Below are 20097 nucleotides of genomic sequence, written 5' to 3' on the forward strand. Positions count from 1 at the left end.
CTCTTAAAAAAACATTAGCCAGTTCTCAGATGCTTGAGCTTGGAGCTTGACTGCTTCCTGCTACTTTTTTTTCTCACCAGTTTTTTATCCACTGCCTCAGCACCACCAGATAAGATTAATAGACTACAGTAATTAATTCTCTGGGTGGAAAATCATTTTCTTAAAAACATTTTCATTCAGAATAAGCCCAGAATATGGTAATGTGTCTAAACTCAACATCTTACAGCTGAAAGGAATAAAATATGGACATCACACTTCAGAGATTGGTGTGTCAGGTTGTATTGGGTATACAGACAGCACACTCATGCTCATGTGTGGATATTGTACATGTGGAAGACCATCACAATTAACTTACAAAGCTGACACTGCCTCTGCAAAGTGATGAGGCGTTTAATTCACACATGACTACACCCAGACAGCAAGGGATCTGTTCATTTGACCTGCATCACTACCCCCCTTAAGTGAAAAAGCCCCTCAAGAGAAGGCAGAATTCAATTTAATCATACACTTTGAAAAGCAATGTCAATGTCTTTAGCTCTCCAAATCAAGAGCACGTTGAGGTGTAGGACTTATTTCAGCTCCTGGGAGAAGGATGAGAAAAACAGCATCCAGCAGCGAGATCTCAGTCAGCCATTTCTCAACAGCTAAAATTAAGTCTTTGCTGTGTCTTAAAACACCTGCACTGAATCTTCTCTTGAATAGTCTCTGAGGAAGTTTACAGCAGCCTTTCACATAGGATGTCAATGATCTGGCTCAGGGATGGATGACTTAGGTTCCTTGTCTGAAACTGAGCATGCTGGGATACAGATTGTAGTTTCAAATGAGTTGTTCAACATTTTAGGAAATATGCTTAATTGTTTTCTTGCCAAGAGTTAGATGAAAAGACTGATACAACTCTCATGTCTGTACTAGAAATATGAAGCTGGAGTTACGAGAAGGTTAGCTTAGCTTAGCATAATGAGGGGGGAACAGCTAGCCTAACTCTGTCCAAAGGCACCTTTAAAACTCACTAATTAACAAATTAGCTATATTTTGTTTTCTGTGCAAAAACCGTATGTAAAAATGTTGGTTGCAGTTTATGTGCCAGACCACTTCTTGGCCAATTAAACAAACTAGATATAACTTGTTAATTGGTGAGCTTTAGCAGTGCTGGTACTGTAGTTGGACTTTTACTTTTGGACAGAGCTAGGCTAGCTGTTTCCTCCCCACTCCCATTCTTTAGGCTAGGCTAAGCTAAGCTAGGCATCTCCTGGCTCCAGCTTCATATTTAAAGATGCAGTATTTAGTGGCATCTAGTGGGCTGCGAAACTTGCAAAAAACACGCCAGAGCCGGTGTTTGGTTTGTCCATTCTGGGCTTCTCTAGAAACATGGTGGTGCAACATGGCGGGCTCCATGGAACGGGACCCACTCCCTACATAGATATAAAGGGCTCATTCTAAGGTAATGAAAACACAATTCTTATTTTCAAGTGATTATACACTAATGAAAACATGCTAGTGAATATTATATTCCATTTCTACCAAGTTTGTTCCGCTAGATGCCACTAAATTCTACACACTGCACCTTTAATGGACAAACATGAGCATAGTATCAATCTTCTTATCTAGCTCTTGGCTAGAAAGCAAATAAGTGTCTTTCCCAAAATGTCTCACTATTTCCTCTACCAAATACTGTTTATGAGGCAGGTAGCGAGACTCAGACTGGTAGCCTTTGGATAAATAGATTTTAGTTTGTTGGAGGAAATCTGCAAGGTTGGAACAGAAACATGATTCTCTGTTTAATTCAGTCTACATAATTTGTAAACTACCACTGATATTTTCCCAGCTTCACTTTTCACAAACTGAAACTCTTTAAACCGCTTTAGGCCACTATGTAGACCTGAATATAAAATAGGTGTCGGAAAGGATTAATAATATCTCAGAACCTGAGGTACACTTGACTGAACTGAACTAAGGCTGATTGAATGTCTAAAAACACAGTGTGCGAGGAAAAATAAATCAACCACATCTCATTTTGTCCAAAGGAAATACATACAGTGTATTTCCCTGGGGGTAGAGGCAGTCCATTTAGCAAGCAATCAAGTAATCTGATGAAGTGAAATGAATGGGAGTGGGGTGGAATGGTTAATCGCCTGTGGAAGCATTTTATCTCGTAGGAACACATTTAAAGAGGTATTCTGTCAATGTAGGCTATGTTGGGGGAGGCTGTGAAAAATCACAGTCTGCCGGGGTGTGAATCAATGTGTTCTCTTTAGCAGAATACATAATTTCTGCCAAACATGATGATTTGCTCTTAGACGCCGTTCAACATTGCACCCGACAGGGAAAGAAAACACAGTATGAAAGGATCACTGCAGAGAAACATCAATCAGAATCTGGAGAGGCAACTTCAACGTACTGGAAAATTTGCGCAAAATAAGAGACCACAGTACAGATTGCCTCAATTCCTATTTATACCCCCATCCGTGTCATCTACATTACAAATTCAAATATACTCATTTTTTCCAGGCTCTGCCATGTCCATTTGCTGTGGGAGAGAAAAGAGCGACAGACTCCAGTTTTCAGCGGACAAGTGTGATATATGCTGTGACTGTTCTCCTCTCTCTCACCACGGAAACGCTTCTCATCAATAAATCCATTGGCAGTGTCACCATAAATATCACACAAGATCTGCATTCTGCTATTCTGTCTTTTAAGTCTTTAAGTGCAAGCCAAATCCAGCTATTCAGAGTGATATGTGTCACTTACTACTGCATTTTTGTAGTCGAGATTTTGTCTTAAAAACATTATCAAAGCCCGTGAAATATTAGAATACATTTTAAGATATGTACTATAACGTCCATGTCACCAACAAGCTCCCACAAGTCAAACTTCCGTCATTAAAACTTCTTGTTTAATATCACGGAGAGAACCATTATTACAATAACCTCCAACATTACAAAAGGGATAAAACACATCATAAATCAACACCAAATGTGTATGTTGAATTTCAAAATTATTTCAGAGAGTAGAAGCAGCTTTTATGCTCCAAAGCCACAAGAGCACTCTGTGTTTATCATCTACTCTCCTGCTTTCCCTGTCATCTAGATAACATTTATTTCACTATTTGAAAGAGCATATCACATCTTAATGCTTCCAAAGTCATTTTTCTGTGATTAATCCTCCAAATTTAATAATAAACAAAATCCTATTTGTTAACCCTGCTGTAATCTGATCATATATTGTCTGTGTCATTCAGGGAAAAATTAAGTATGTTCAGATTACATCATAATTTCTTGTTAACGACTCATCCAAGTGTCACAAATTCAAGAACTGCAAGCACATGATCATGATCAGAAACAACCTGTCATATTCCTCACTTTGCAGCAGAGCGCCTGTGGTCAGAATCATCTGTGTAGCAACTCCGAGCAAGTGACAAGTGACTCATTATCAAGGACGTGTCCATTGATGTCATTAACAAAGCTATGGTCTATCTAATTTACAGCTAACACTCTAAGTGTGGCGGTAATTGCAAAAGGTTGAGATATTATCCACAATCGCCTTCATAATCAAAGTCAAATATCCTCATCTACTCGTTTTTAATGTGTCACACTTATGTTCAAACTGCTCAGACTGGGAATGGGATCATAAGATTTTTTTTTTAATGAGAAAATGAAAAGTTGGCAAATTATCAATTACATTCAAGAAGTCGGGATTCAAATTGCTGCATGACTCAAAGTGAAAAGAACAACTTCTCTTGAATCGTATTTTGGAAAGCCAAGCCTTTTTTTTTTTTTTTTACAATATTCCTCGATCGAGTTCCTGGTGAGTTCAACTCTACCAGAAAAGACACAGGGGTGACTAGAGGCAAATAAGCAACAAGCTATCTGCCTTTGATGCTGAATTGGATGGTTTCACAGACAAGGATTAGATACGCCTGATCCTACATTGAAGTAGGCTTTCAGCTGAAAAAGACTTACATCTAGGCATGTCTGTGAAACTGGCCCCTTAAGTATTTGGATAATTCCTCCTATGCTTACAGTGCTGAAGTGTTATTGCAAATTTGGGTTTCATATCGATGCTGTATGAACGCATGTTTTTGTGGGAGCATAAAAACGAAACTTTTCACAGTTGCTCTTATAATCCTAAACATTTTCCCATACTGGATGCTATCAAGGTCGATTGCTGTTGAAGTCTTTCTTGCTCCTTGCATAAATTAATTCTCTGAAAATGAAGAGTTCTGCAAAATGGAAATGACACATGATCCAGCTAATAAACTAGCTAATGTCCAGCTAAGACATACAGTAACTGTTGAACTTGAATTGGTCATGATTATTTTAACTAATTTACCAACTGAATACTTATATGGAAGCCTCACTGCTATCTTCACTACATGATCTACCTAATCAGATGGCAGTCAGTGGTGGTGCATAAGAAATGCAATGCTATCTCTGTATCTAGGCCTCACATGTTTACTGCACCGTCTGGAGTCCCTCCTGAAAGTGAAAGTGTGTCATCTAATGTATGCAGCCAACAGCCACTGCTCCTGAGCTGTTCTGGGTATTGGGGATTACATAAACTAAACTGACATGCAGTGTGGAAATGGCCTCCTATCAGTGTGTGTGTGTGTGTGTGTGTGTGTGTGTGTGTGTGTGTGTGTGTGTGTGTGTGTGTGTGTATGTGTGTGTGCTGCTCCTCCTATGGTTCCTCTCGCTCCCTGACAACTGAAGCCTGAGCATCTCCAAAGAGTTGCACCGTGGGGAGCCTTGTTTTGCATTATCATTAAAGACACATATGGGGTGCGGGAGACTGTAGTGCTGCATGTATGCCACAGCAGATCAAAAACTAGGCCTACACTGTTTGCAGAGATTGCAGCAATATACGGCGTCTTTCTGTAGACACACTGAACTGAAATTTTAGGATGTTTTAGAGTGCGCTCGCTATTTTGTACCGCGTATTTCACAGGGATGCACCCAAAAGATTAGGATGAGACGGTGCTAGAGACAGCAGAATCACAGCCTCGTGCAGCGCTTCTCATTTTCCTGGGAAGCAGCCGAGTGGCGTCTAGGCAGCATTTGTCAGAATGTGAAGATTTCTGGCAAGTTTTCCATCAGAGCATGTCATCCTGAGCGAGAGAGAAACCAGCTTGTCTCATGCGGCGCCTTCAGTAGGGTACAAATGTTCCAGCAATGTGGTGCACTTACAGAGCTGAGATTAAAAGATGCACTTGTGTGGAATTTTACCTTTTCTAATCCAATAAAGAGGCAACAGCATCGTCTCTGTGTGAAAAACTTGAAAGATACTAAAGATTATTTTACTCCCTTTTCATGCTGTTGTTACAAAAACATGCCCCCCCTTCCTCCCCCACACATACAACCCCCCCACCCGTATCCTATGAAACAAAAGCATCATCAATGAGTAACTGAGAGAGACTGCAGGGCAGAGCTTCAACACCGGGGGAGACAGAGCGACTTGGCGTGGGCACGACATTTTCACTCAGCAGCTGGTGATCAACCCAATCAGATATGGTTGGAGAACTCACTCTCGTCTTTCCATCTCTCTTTTTCTTCTCTCATTACCCTCCGAGCATCTTGATTCATGTCTCCATCAAAGTTAAATGTGGATGATAGTCTGTTTTTGTCATCGTGGATGCGGATGAGTCACAGTTTAATGGATGCACAATGGTGTACAGTGAGATCTAAAGTATTTTTAGGATGTTTTTTCTTTTTTATATAAATGAAGCCTGCCATAAGTGTTTTCAATGTTCATACACATTTTTAAGACATAATAAGATTAAAAACAAAAGGCATAATGAGCAAGAACAGGCAAAAACAATAATCCATGAGTAAGTTTGTTTTTACTTATTTTGAGTTTCATTTGACAATATTTAAAAGGGTACATTGACATCAGATGTGGTCCATTTATTGGGCCGAACAAATACAAAAACAATGTTCAGTACATCCTTCATTTTCCTAATAACAACATAAGGCCGCTAGGGTTACCGACAGCATTACCACACCAGACACGGTGTTGAATTCCAGCATTATTATTATTATTTGTGCATGTTTACCGCTTAAATAACTGAAATGTCTCCACTGGGATTTGTTAATCATTAAAAACAGAAAATGTTGCATCCTATTGTAAAACAGCGCTACATTGTCCATTAGGACAAGGTGATACAATCTCAACAGATCCCTGGAATATCGCTACTGTTTACGACACAGGTTTGGTGGATACAAAAGCCCTATATGACCTGCCAGAAAGATACGGCTCCAACTGGCAAATATCAATTTTATTGCGGCTGTGTGGACCATATTAAATTAGCATACAATATAACGCCACCGTAAAAAATCTTTTACTATCTAGGACATGTCTGGAATAACAGATGGCCACAATAAATAACCCTTTTTTAATAAGAGGATAGAATATTTATACTGCACTCACAGGCTAAAGACACGAACTGATGCAAATGGTAAAGCTGTCACTTCTTAAGTGTTCAATAAATAAAGCATGAGCACTGTATTAAGAGGCCAATTTCACCTGTTCCAAAGCAACTTTCTCAAGTCTTAAATCACGGGAAACTCAATGGGAAAAGCCAACGGGACTTTGCAGGATTGCTAGGGACCATGCACAGCTACTGTAGGAAATTGTCACCATACTCTACCAGCCCTTTTTACCTTTATCACCCAAATAATTCCCTCCCCTCCCTCTCTGGTGTTGACCATAATCTTCCTTTTGGTTATTTGGTCCATTTCACTTATCAACACAAATATGTACCACTCATAATGCCGGTGAAAGCCTTTATGGACAACCAGGAACTTTAATCCAATATGCCTGGAACTTATTGTGTGCCTTCACCTTACTCAACTATTCGATAATACTCTTTTCCAATGCACTGTAGGATTGTAAATGTACAGTAAGAATTTCTTTGCACATCTTGCACTGTCCCCTTGGGCTTGTACTATATGAGCTCATATGCACAGATGTTAGCATGCTCCTGCAACATCACCTTCACACATTACTGTACATTCATTATATTTGGCAAATAAAAGGATTCTATTCAACTCCCCCGTTGTGGTACTGGCAAACTCCAAACTCCATTTATCTTATGTTGACTGTGAGTACACCTTCAGAATCAATAGTAAAAATCTATTTAAGTACGATCGCCCCCTAACATCAATTCCTAACAAAGCTCCTTTGAGACTGATGGGCCAACAGCCTGCGGAGGTTAATAGTAAGAAAGAGGTCACCAATTGCTTCATTCAGTCTCCTCCATTATCTGCTTCTGTTACCAGAAACTGTACTCTTGATGACTTCTGTTCATAAATCAAACCTCAAGCACACAAGTATACAAGTGCTCATCTGAGGAGGATTTGGCTGGCGCTGGTCCAAAAGATAAAACCTCCATTGTGCATCTCTGACACAGAGAGGAAAGGGTGGTGATAAAGAATTGGGAGAGGTCTGGAAAATCAATCAGGCAGCCATCTGGCATTGCCAGCACTCTGGAGACACCCACAACAGTCTACCCCTCTACTGAGTCTCCCTTGGTCCCGCAGCATAGCCTGGGGGACCACCACACAAGTGACCACAGCTCAGAACAGGGGAGATCTATAGTTGTCTGATTCTGACGGATGGAAACAGAAGCAATGTGTACAAACCAGTCCAACCCACCAGAGTAATATGCATACACTCAAGGGAATGCCTCCTTGCTTGTGCATATTCTCAGCAGGGTAGCATACATACTGTAAGTGTGCAGACACTCTGTCATCACTCTGACTACTGCTGTCTTTCCGTGACAATATATACATTCAGTACAAGAGCATTTCCTGGGGGGAAATCTTTAAATAGGATCTTTTTTTTCTTTTTTTTTTTACATCAGGCACTTTATGTGGGCTCCAAATGGACAGGTAAGATGAAGAAGAAGCTCCAGTTCCTACCTTACAAATTCAATGTCTGTGCATTTACATTTACCAGCAGTAAATGTATGAATTCCCACTTAGTTAAGACTAAAGTTGAGATATGTCTGCCGTGAAGCTATGAAATAACAATAATTTTAGTCTCATCTAGAGAATACATCATTTCAAACAAACAGTTGACACCACATGAAGTAAATCCATAAAATATGGCTATGATTTAGTCTTTTGAAGCTGCATATCATTTAAAGAGCACTATACAGACGCAAGTACCAAGTGACACTACACTGAAAAAAAAAGCGCTTACTATGAAAAACTAGTCAAATGACTCGTGTAAAATGACTCGTGTCATTTTACTTCAGTTAGATTTGCATTGCAAAGTGACTTCAGTCAAAGCAGAACGGAATGAGACTGGAGTTTCTCCTGTTATCAGTAGTTAGGTGATTAAGTTGAAGAGGTACTAGGTACTTGCATTAATGCCTGTGATCCGAGGCTTTTTTCTAAGCCACTGGTGTGTAAGAGTAGCAAGCACTCAAAACGTCCTGAAAGGTTCTTAACAAAATACCTGAAGATTTGTCCCACTTTCTCTTGACAAATACAGAACACAGTGATAGAACAGAACTTGCAGAGAGGAGCGTTGGCCCCCTCTACAGGAGAAGACGACAATATTTTAATATGCTTCATGATGTGCCTCTGAAAATGCCGGCCACAAGCTGACGAGAAGCTCCGGGTTTGTTGACAGAGGTATAAAGCATTTGTTCTCATTCAGATGGATGCACATGTTTCAGCGCAAGATTGCACCAGTAGTGGAGTGAGTAAAAACAAAGAAAAATTCCAGCATGTACAATTGTGCAGGTTATCACTAATTCTCAAGCATTTCCATGATTAGAAAAATCAATGTATATTCCAGTAGGCTCCTGTCTCCCAGCAACAGCATCCAAGAAAGAAAATCGTTCCCATATATATTCAAAAATACTTCAGAAAGTAAGTAGTCAGTATAATTACTTATTGGTCCATTAAATCCAGCTGGCACAAAAATGTGCAAAGGTTGATGTTTGGAAGAGAGCACATGTGCCTCTCTTCTCCTTTGGGCTCCTTTTAGAGCAAGGCAAACGTATCAAAAAACATTTAGCAATTCAATTCAGTCAAATCCCTCCTCAGGATACTGGCCCTGAATTAAAAGTATTTGTATACATATTGTATATTCTAGATTGATACTATTATGTTCTCTCCTCAAAGAACCACTTTTGGTGGAGGCTCCCAGAGCAGGGTTGGAGTGATGGGGCTGGTGTCCCGTTGTCGGTCTTATCTATTGCTTCAACACACTTCTGGCTCATCACGTGGTACAGGCTTCCATCCTGAAAACAGCCAGATGTAGAGTGAGTATTACAAGAAATGTTTTGTAGTTGTATTACAACAAAGTAACATTAATAAATGCTCCTCAAATGGTTTCTGCCAGCAAATACTGTTTAAGGGCACAAAAACTCCATAGTCTAAGAAAATTCAACAAGAAGAAAATTAGAGAAGAAGAAGAACAACAACAAAGAAAATTTAAAAGGAAACTGTCATGTGGACTTGAGTCAGATTTCATGTCACATCTTGTAAACATTCCATCTTTCACTTTCACTGCCATCTTGTTACTTCTTATCTCATAACTACTTCCACTACTGTCTCACCATACACATTGCCTCTTTTTTTATAAAGGTGGATTGGATAGTGATCAATACACGTAGCAAAATGAGCCAAGTACAGATACAGACACTAAAAACAGAAATATACTCATTACTTCTCGGAGGACAAATTTCTGGTCCACTGGTATAGGTTGCCCTCGCTTTTTGCATGGCTGGACAGTCAGGTATGTGCTGATGTTGTCACCCACAATGCATCCAGCAGGTTCCCTTGTGTTGTAACGGATCTCACCATCCATGGAGTATTCAAAGAACTGTAGGAGGAGACGCAACAGCTCAAAATCTTTTTCCACTTCAACACAAATGATGGAAACACAACTTTTATTGTTACAACATTTCAGTCATAAATGATTGTCACGACGGAGTCCAAGCCACTGTCACGGAATCTGCACAAGCATATGTACAGTGTATGAATGTATATGTGTGACTCAGAAGAAGGATATGCAGCAAGAAAGCAAGTGAACATGGTGTACTGAGAGATGGCTTCTGTGTGCATTTGTGTGTACACACACACACACACACACACACACACACACACACACACACACACACACACACACACACACACACACACACGTGTACTGCTTGTGTGCTATGGCACAGACTACGAATGAAAGTGATTCTGCAGCATAGAGAGCACTCCAATACAGCAGACAGCACAGGCACTGCAGAGCCAACTTCCAGCAGAGACAACATCAGTGTGTGTCCACAGAGGGCTGCTGGAAAAACAATGGTAAATTTCACAGTGCCTTAAAGACTACCACAGAGGATAAAGGCGTTGTGAGATGCACTCTCCTTTGTTTGTATCAACAGAGCAAACATATCATTTTTCAACCTGGGATATGCAAGAGAGTCCACTATTCCCAGATTTGTAAAAATGCAATTACAAACCCCTGCAGCCTATTGTGAAACAAGAAGACTGTATCTTCGCTTTGAGGGAGTCCGAGCTGGTATTTATGACCATGATTGCTACTGTCTCTTAGGCAAATGGAAAACAAGGCATCATGGATAATAGAAGAGTAGGGAGGGTCTGTTTTAAAGTTAATGTGCAATGAGATGACTGTGAGAAGGAAGGGTATGGGAGGAGAGAGAAAGAGGAGATGACAGGTAATGAGAAAGGGAAAGTTAAAAGTCAAGAGAAAGATGAGGAGGAGGAATAGCATGGTGAATGGGCGGGGGGGGGGGGTAGTATAGGGACTGACATCTGAAGAACTATTTGAAGTTCATGTAACAAATATGTTGGCACAACTCCAGATCATTGCAGATGAATCAATCAATTATAACTTGACATGACTATCTCACACAAGTGAAACAAAGACTAATAAGATGACACTTGAATTTCTCAATGTTTAAGAGAGTCAGGGTAATTTCTCACCAGACCAAAAACATTTTTATAGCCTGTGGCCTAAATGACTAATGTCCAGTACGGTACCTGGTTCTGACCCATGCCGTGGCATGGATAGAGGATGACTCTTTGGCCCACCACGATGTGTTCATCTGCAGGGTTGTAGTCAAAACAGTGGTTGGTCTTGCCGCGGTTTTTCAGCTGTAATAAGCAAAAAGCAGTCATATCGATTGATCTTTTCATGCACTGATTAAAATACCACTTACAGGACTTCATACACGGGTGAGGAAATGAATGCCAAACTTAAACTTGAGGTAAGGAAATGTCACTTTTTATTTTTTTTAAAAAGTCTCTTGCCTGCACTGCTCAGCCTGATGAGATACAATCAAATTGGTGAAAATCAGTAAAAGCACACACTAATTTGAAGCTGGCAAACAACTCTGAATGTAATCTCACCATTCCAAACATGCCTGGACGATCCTCGGGGACGTGAATATCGGGGTAAATATTATCCAGGTACCACTTGAAGTTCTTACAGCCCAGCTTCTCTCTAAGCTTCTTCCGCTCCGTCACGTCTCCAAAGGCCTCCTGGAAACAATGACCACAAGTGATAGTTCCACCTTGTTATTGTAGCATCACTTCACTGCCTGATTAACCTGAAATCCAAGACAATATTAGGAGGAACACCGATGCTACAGGGATATTACAAGAAGCTAATTATCAACCAGTAGTATTTTACATTATATTCAAATAAAGACTTTGTATGTGAACGTTCTTGATGCAGTCAGAGAGCTACAGTGTCAGAGGAAGTATTCTGACTGATGGCTGAATTGGTATACAATAGCACCATCTATAGTTGTTCCATAACTACACAATTACATCCCAACAAACAGACCTCTTAACAGCAAACCACTCCTACATCCTGGTCGAACAAGAGCCAAGAGGATAGATCTGTTTATATTACACGTGTGTGTGAGTGCGCATGTGAGGATATTCACTCTTAAAGTTTGCACGTACAAACTATACTTGTATGTGCATGGTTATGCACACACACACACACACACACACCACAGTGATGATAGGTGAGTGAGTTACCCTGCATGGTAGCACACAGTCTGCACTTTGATTTGCCAGTGAGCATATGTTCAGCACACCTACCCTGCTGGAAGAAGGGTTCAGCAGCGCTGCAGGATGATGGATGTTGGTGGTTTGCCCAAACACAGCACTAATTGTCCCTTCATCAATTTATTTGGTCGAGAGAGGGACTCCCAAAGGAGACAGTCCTTTTATCAATGGGAAGGACCAGTAAGGACCATCAGAGGACAGTGAGGGTCAGTGTGGACCACTACAGTATATGAAGCAAACAGGGAGCAAGTTAAAGCCCAGTACAGGTGCTACTTAAATGCCAATAAGGAGCAAATGGAAGCATGAAAAGCGACCGAACAACATTCCAGTTTATGGATCAGTAAGGGGTCAAAAACTAAATGGAACAACTAGAGGTCAATCTGATGTGCACAAGAGACCAGAGATGTGCCAATTAGCAGAGAGTAAAAAGGCAGTGGGAAAGCAACAGAAGCATGCTTACAGATGTTTCCCAATTAACTCTTTTTTTTGTCTGATACAAGTTGCATTTTGAATACAGTCTATTTAGGTTTCATGCTGCATTATTACTAATTAACTAAGAGTTGCATAACTCACATGGACTGACAGGTAACTTACCATCTTGACAGTTTTAGATAACTGTCATCCTTTAAACCCAATATACAATGATACTCTACTGCCTACCTGAATAACAGGGAAAATAAGTAATCAGTTTATACATTAGGTCAACTCAAGTTATCTAAATTGTTGGCTTGGAACTTGTTAGTAGACTTAAGGTGGAGACATAGTTTAGTGATAAGCTATCAGTTGATCAATTGACCGTGCCGTGTGTGTGTAGCTGCTGCTTTGAGAAAGTCTAAGAGCTCTAAGAGTTACAGTAGGAATATAAGACAGAACATCTTTAGTTAATCATTATTTAGGTATGGCTGTTAATGTCTGTGTAAATAGCAGAAATTCTGAGAGAGCCTTGTGTATGTGCGCATGTCTTCCTATTTGTCTACGAAGACAAGCAGTGTAGTTCAGAGGCTTTGTCGTATTGTGTTTGTCGTGCCACCGCGAGGTTGGCAAGGCTACCTCCTCTCAGGGAGATGAGCGCCACCTGATCTGTGTTTAGAGAGCCTCTCCACTTAACTACACTGTCACACACTGGCCCGGCCCCTCCCACGCATGCACACACACACACACACACACACAAAGGCAGGGCACCCCGTGGGTTAGCACTGCTCTCGCCCTGTCAAGGACAGGTGGATGACACCACGTTGGCACAGAGTGACACGGAAAGGTGGTAATCACACACCGGAACACCCTGACACCCCTGTCACCTTGGGTGTCTACCGCTCATGTATCCCAAGTGTCACTTAATCAGGGGAGCTATTACACCGCAGCGGGACCACAGTGTGTATGTGTGTAGTTTGTGAAAGAGGAGAGTACATGTCATTTTGTGTGTGTGTGTGTGGGGGGGGGGGGGGACTGAGAGTGTGTTCACTGGTGAAATCAAGTGATTAATCTGACAGTTTTGTGATGAGTGTGGCTGCAAAACAATACACTGCCTTCACAACACTCTATAAAAGGAAAGTTTGGTTTTGTTTGATACTGCTAAAGCACACACACACACACACACACATAACATCTGTGCAAACTCACCAGTCGTGCATGGGGGTTTCGATGGTAGTAGACCTCTTTGTATTCATCCATCCAGACTTCAGCGGCTCTCACGCTGTTTGCCAGAGCTTTGCTCCGTGAGTAAGGGGCCTTTTTAGGGAACACATGACCCACATGGGAGCATGGGTGGATTTCCAGGCTGCCCCCGCACTGCCAAATCTGAGGGACATCAACAACAACAACAACACCACCACCACGAGGATTTGGTTAGCTTCTCAGCCATGATTCAATCAAGCGACACAAAGCGAAGCCTTGTTGTAGAGGGGCTGAGAAACAGAAAAGCTGGTTTTGTTGATGGTGGGAAATATTTTTGGTCCCTTCCCTTTGGGAAATTGCAGTTATTGGAGGGAAGGGGTGTTCAAATTCTTTGCTGCAATTAAAGCATTAGGCTCTTCGGCCTTCTTTTAATAGTTGTTCAGTTATAATTCTTTCAGTATGGTTTCTCAAGGAATGAGGATGCGGTGCTGGGTAAATATAAACCAGATCTGGTCGTCTTTTTAATGCTGTTTGTTGTGTCTTAGTGCTAAAAATAGTGCATATTTCATGTCAAAATGGAGACAGTGTATGAATTGAGCTTTTTTGGCATAAAACCAGGGGCTTGCACATGCAGCATATGTGTATATGTACATGAACACACACACAAAGACATTATTTCCTACCCTGAAGGAGAATTCCAGATTCTCTCCTCCCCAGACCTCCATCCCGGTGTCATACGTCCCCAGGTAATGGAAATATTTCTTGCTCACAGCAAACAGACCACCTGCCATAGTAGGAGATCTGAAGAGAAAAATAACAGTAATAAATATCGTTCATCTTAGACATATTTACTTATCTGTCCAATACAAAGCCCATTAGCGTGGCTTTTATTTGTCTAAGTATTAATGTAAGACCTGTTCTGTAAAGTTGTCCTAGAACCAACAGACACACCTAATGACATCAGTGGGTGAGCGACGGCGTTGCTGCTCGTGGCTTGGGACAGCATGCCAGGTAAAGACCAACCGCCAATCAAACCCCCCAATCTGAGGTTCACCGGAGTTCCCTAAATACTGGAAGGTGTTCCAGTCTATCACATCAATGACAGGACACACCACAGCTGACGGCTCCTCTTTGATCCTGGTGGAGGAAGGAGAGAAGTCAGCTACAAAGAGCGCTCCGTTAACTGGCTAAAGAGTCAGTGCTTCACTCTGTGACACTTCAGTTTGGCACTTTCTAACCACAAGGCCATACTTGAGACAGTAGAGAAAGAGTCCTTAAATGTTCCTGCTGAGAGTCCTCTAACCTTTGAAGCAGGGGCTCTAACCAGCCCTCATGACACTCGCAGTGACAGTCCAGAAAGGTCAGCACATCACCCGTGGTAATGGATGCTCCTAATAGCCGGGCCCGCACCAACCCCTCCCTCTTGGTGGCCCGGATCAGTCGCACCTTCCTCAAACCTGAGATGTACTTCTCCAATGGCTCCTTCAGGTGAGCTTCAAGAAATCAAACAAACCAAGATAAAAAAGCACATCTGAAAAGAGACTTCTTTTGTATGTGCACATATGAAGGCCGTGTTTATATTGAGAGCAGTTACGTTTTTCAGAATCACTTTGAACATTATATGAATAAATGAGACAAAGACAAGAGAACAATTACAATCTGCTACACGCTTTCAACAACAGCAGCTGGTAAAGCTGATAAAGACAAAAAAAAAACAACTGTGTTTCAGGGAAATCACTTGCCAAGTATCTTGTCTTGAAAAAATTACACAGCAGAAATGAGATTTTTGAGTTATCTCATCAACATGTGGTTCACCGACAGATCATTCTGGGTTGTTTTATGGGATATGAGTAAACATATTTGTAGTTAATTAATCTATTACAATAACTAGTTGTCTGTTTTTTTTTTATTCTTCCTTTTTGATTGTGAACTACTAAGTTGTTTTCCCCCTCTCTCCACTTCCTCCTCCTCCTCCTCCTCCTCTAATGCATTCCATCAAATAATCTGAAACATCATTCAGAGGCAGGCAATGCTTCATTTCCAGGATTGGGAGCCAAAACAACTTAGAACCACTCCCTTAAAGTGTCGCAGCTCCTTCTACACAGCCTGGGCACAGACAAGAAAACACTGAGTGACTTCAAGCTACAACACCAGGAAATCCTTGATCAGAAAACCCTCTTTAGTTAATTTGTAAATAAGTTTTAAGGTCAGTTAGGAAAATGAAGAGTCTGATCAAGAGCAGTGTGCTTGACTGAATTTACATACTATATTCCTTACTATTGTATTATTTGAAAAATATTCTGCGTATTCACATGGAAGATGAAAAATGGCCCAGACAGGTGACACTGATAACTGTGGGACTTCACCTGGATGTGTATAAGATTACCCTTCTCCTATCATCTAGATCTTAGTTTCACTACATGTCACTACCATCCTCTATCTCTGTTCTCTGCCAACATGTCAGTCTACCCTCCTCCGCTCTACCTACCTCCCACGTACTAGTGACTGCCAGTTGTCTGTGTGCCTCCTTGCGTGACTCTCTGACAACATTTCTGTCTTTTGTGACTGTCGACCCGCCAGCCCGCCTGCCCATCAGCCTGTCTGTCTCAACGGAACGTGGACTCTCCCCCACCTGCCTGTTACCTCTGTCGCTGTAGTCGTCCACCAGCACCACCTCTTTCAGCAGGATGTCAGGGGACATCTCCAGCACGCTGTGGACTGTCCGCAGCAGGGTGGACCAGGCCTCGTTGTAGAAAGCGATCACCACAGAGGTTGTCGGCAAGGACCGGTAGTCGTACTTCAGCTCTCTGCAGCTGCAATGTAGGGGGAGAATGGGGAGAGGTGAGGCGAGGTGACTAACCATGAGAAGTGAACACAGTAGAATTAGAATAAGATTTATTGCCAGGCAAGTTTGCACATACAAGGAATTTTTCTTAGTGTTGTGGTGCAAAACAATCAAAAAACAGAAGGTAAGAGAAAAACAAGTATCCATACAAAGTGAGAAAATTACCACAAAAGACAAGTGGTATAAATAGGTGGAAGAAACATATTCTATGTGAAGAGAGCTGTTGAGTGTAGAAAATAATGCACAGGATATTGACTGGGAATGTGCAAATGTTCCCAGTATAAACAGTATATGTAATGTACAAGTGTAATAATACAAAGAATACAACTAGCTGTGTTCATGTAATGCGCCATGTTTAGATGCGATGAGGTCACAGATGTGCGAGGCAAGTTCATTTGTATAGCAAATTACAAGGCAATTCAAAAGTGCTTTAAATAGAGCAATAAACTTAGTGCAATATAAGATAACAGATTTGACATTAGTCTAACGTGTTGTGTCTGTGAGCGGGCTAGAGTCCATGTCAGTGTGGGTCCCGGGCCTTGTTGATGGGACCAGTAGGGCCCAGGACCCCCACTGACAACAAGTTCATATAGTAATTACAGTACTATTCCAGTCCGACAGCATATTCCACTCCCTTAAGAAGTACAATGACTCATTGGTAGTTACCAAGCTGGGTTTTAACTTTGCTGTGAGCTCCACACTGTGTTACATGTGTTTTCTATTTTGCTTTTGTTTATTTATTTATTTATTTAGTATGTTTATTTTAATCTTGCTATGTGAAGCAATTTGGACTGCATGTTTGTATGAAATGTGCTTTATAAATAAAGTTGAGTTGAGTTAAAATACATCTAAACTTTATTACGAGATAATGTGATGTGATATATGATATGATATGATATGATATGATATGATATGATATGATATGATATGATATGCGGGTTGACAGCACTCATCTAGTTACTTACAGTGGGTTCCATCTCTCTGGCAGCCATCTGTGTAGTGACACTTTATCACTGACATAAGTGTTAATCTGATGCTTTTTGATGCTTTCCTCCTCTTTTATCTTCTCCTCGCCGTTCAGATTCAGTTTGACAGCCCTCCCCAACTCACCCAGGGCATTTAAATCCAGGGGGGGCTTCTCATAGACGGGCTTCTTAAGCTGTTCATTCGCCACCTCTCGCCCTCCAGAGGCCTCTCGTCGGTTTGTGTCGTTCACGTCTCCGGAGCTGTGTCTCAAAAAAATGAGATATCCCACTAACGTGACTCCGAAGAGGATGAATAGTAACTTGGGTCGGTTCCTTCTTCCGCAGACTGCCATCGTGTCGGCGCAAAACTGGGTAGAGGTTTCATGCGCTGGGGAGCTGTACTCCACTGGCAATTACTGCTAAAGTGACCCTTTCACTTTCACCAGTTTCGTCGCGTTTCCGTTTCACGACCTCAACTTTAACGTGCATACTTTCAAACCAAATAACGTCGTGAAACTACATATTTCACGTCACTTTTCACTCGGTTTGACAAATGTCCAACCACCAAACTAACGGCGGTTACTTCTCCACCTCCAGTGTTTATCTTGACGGAACCTCCTCCTCCTCCTTCTCCTCCTCCTCCTCCTCCTCTACTCTCTTGAACGGCGTGTTGAAGAGAGGTGTGAAAGGATTATCAAACTCGGATTAGTTATCGCCCGGATTAGCTAGCTAACGTTAAAGTACCTGTAGGCTCCCACAGGAGACAAAACAAATCTAGGTCAAATCAAAAGCCGAGTCCACCGTTTCGTTTAGTTTTCCGCAAAACAAAATGAAAAGTTTAAAATATCAGACTCGTCAGCTCGTCTTCGACATTAAAGAGAGATAGCCAGTGTCCGACTGCCGGTATCCCTCTACAACGTTACATACAGCTCTAGAGGAGCAGGCTAAACTTTACCAACAGGTGTTATGCTGAGTTCTGCCTGCCCGCATAATGAATGCACCTCGCGGGAGCGCGCACAGCTCAGGGGAAAACTACCAGACATTGTAATGATTTTTAAGGCAAAGTACTGTTTCAAAACGATATAATCTTCTTTGTCAGCTTTATCAGTAATGATGAATGATCTGAAGTCTATAGTTTTTGAACGTTTTGTGTCATCAATGTTTTAGGAGACTCAGTATATACACCTTAGTGCACATAATGCGTCCACACTGTAACTTTATTTCTGGGCATCTATTAAATGTTTTTACGAGCGCATACTTTGGCTCGTTTGGATCGTTTTGGCTCGACAGTGTGAATTTCATACATTTAATAATGACCTGAGCTGAAATAATAGGGGATGCATTGGCTACTCAGCAGCAACAATTACCTCTGCTGAATAATGCATACACCCATTGACACAATGACACTTCAAATCAAATGGTTTCATCAGCTCATACTTTATTTGATCGACTTTGACAGAATGAATTTGACACCCCATATTCATTTTCCCGCTTCTAAAAAACTCATTTTAGTAGGCTATAACTATCTGAAATCCTATGCGTAAAAACACATCGTCAAAGAACACTGAAGAGTTCACCCAAAAAAATATTAAAAAATTAATCAAGGAAACCTTGTAAATTTTAGACCAATGTATCAAAGAAATGCTACTACTACTGAGTCTAATTAAACACTGATGACTCTAAACATTCAAAAACTGTAGACTTCAGATCATTTGTCGTTACTGATGAAGCTGACAAAGAACATTATATCGTTTTTACACAGTACTTTGCCTCAAAAATCATTATAACGTAGTCTTCCCGTTCGCTGTGCGCGCTCCCGTGAGGTGCATACAATTCTCGTCGGGCAAGCAGAACTCGGCATAACACCTGTTTCTTGAATTTGGAGAAGTTCGAACTAGTGTCAAGTTAGCCGAGCGAGAAGATGCGTTTCCGGTTTAATTACAAAATAAAATTCTGCAGCTCACCTTAAAGATCCCCCTCCAGGGATGTTTTAAGATGATCATACAATACTCTTCATTCAATAATAGTTTGTGTCTGAAAATTGTCTGAAAAAAATCCAGAATCTATGAATATGCAAATATTGTTAATTTCAGAAGTTTAATAGCTGGACACAAGATGTCTCCTTTTTCACTGTAAAGTCCATTCTCATTTGTGCACTGGAGGCTTCACATTTCCACATCACATTTTTGTAAATTGAATATTGGACCAGGATTGGCTCCAAACTATTTGTGATGTCACAAATAATGCTCATAGGTTCACCCCTTAAAATCTGATTTTCAACTAGCCCCTTTCAGTAGATGGATGTGAAAACAGCCTTCCAGTGTCAAACTCCGCACATACATCATTCTGTACAGTGAAACCCAAACATCCAACTGTAGGAACAAGAAGAAAAAACATTTTTGAGTGGAGGGGGGCTTTAAATTGTACTCTAATACAGTGAAATCGATAACAACAGTTAATGAAACTATTGATTTTTTTCCCTTGTGGTGAATCAAAGAGACATAAAAAATGATCTGCAAAGTTTTCAGAGGGATACTCAGAATTCTATATTATCTGTTACATAAACATGATCATCATAAAAATCAACTTTCCATCCACTTTAGTTTATGCAATAGTTGATTAA

The 20097-nt window shown here is 41.0% G+C and overlaps 1 protein-coding gene across 1 annotated transcript; it reads right to left on the bottom strand.

Moving 5' to 3' along the window:
* Positions 1–5819: 5819 nt before the first annotated feature.
* Positions 5820–18441, bottom strand: galnt12 (UDP-N-acetyl-alpha-D-galactosamine:polypeptide N-acetylgalactosaminyltransferase 12). Its single transcript, XM_044336272.1, has 10 exons — positions 17475–18441; positions 16308–16477; positions 14968–15157; positions 14616–14801; positions 14348–14465; positions 13671–13847; positions 11382–11513; positions 11013–11126; positions 9679–9834; positions 5820–9250 (listed from the first exon to the last, which is right to left on the bottom strand). Exons 1-10 carry the CDS (start codon positions 17825–17827, stop codon positions 9113–9115), a joined length of 1734 nt encoding a protein of 577 aa, XP_044192207.1. The 5' UTR covers positions 17828–18441; the 3' UTR covers positions 5820–9112.
* Between the last annotated feature and the right edge of the window lie 1656 nt (positions 18442–20097).

This window comes from Thunnus albacares, chromosome 19 (assembly GCF_914725855.1).
Source record: "Thunnus albacares chromosome 19, fThuAlb1.1, whole genome shotgun sequence".
Classification (NCBI taxonomy): domain Eukaryota; kingdom Metazoa; phylum Chordata; class Actinopteri; order Scombriformes; family Scombridae; genus Thunnus; species Thunnus albacares.

Excerpts from the sequence above, each read along its gene's own strand:
- galnt12 (XM_044336272.1), bottom strand. The coding sequence starts at position 17,827 with ATGGCAGTCTGCGGAAGAAGGAACCGACCCAAGTTACTATTCATCCTC. Across the intron at positions 16,478-17,474 it reads CCAGAGAGATGGAACCCACT|CTGCAGAGAGCTGAAGTACG; the intron begins GTAAGTAACTAG and ends CCTACATTGCAG. Across the intron at positions 14,802-14,967 it reads TTAGAGCCCCTGCTTCAAAG|GATCAAAGAGGAGCCGTCAG; the intron begins GTTAGAGGACTC and ends TTCCTCCACCAG.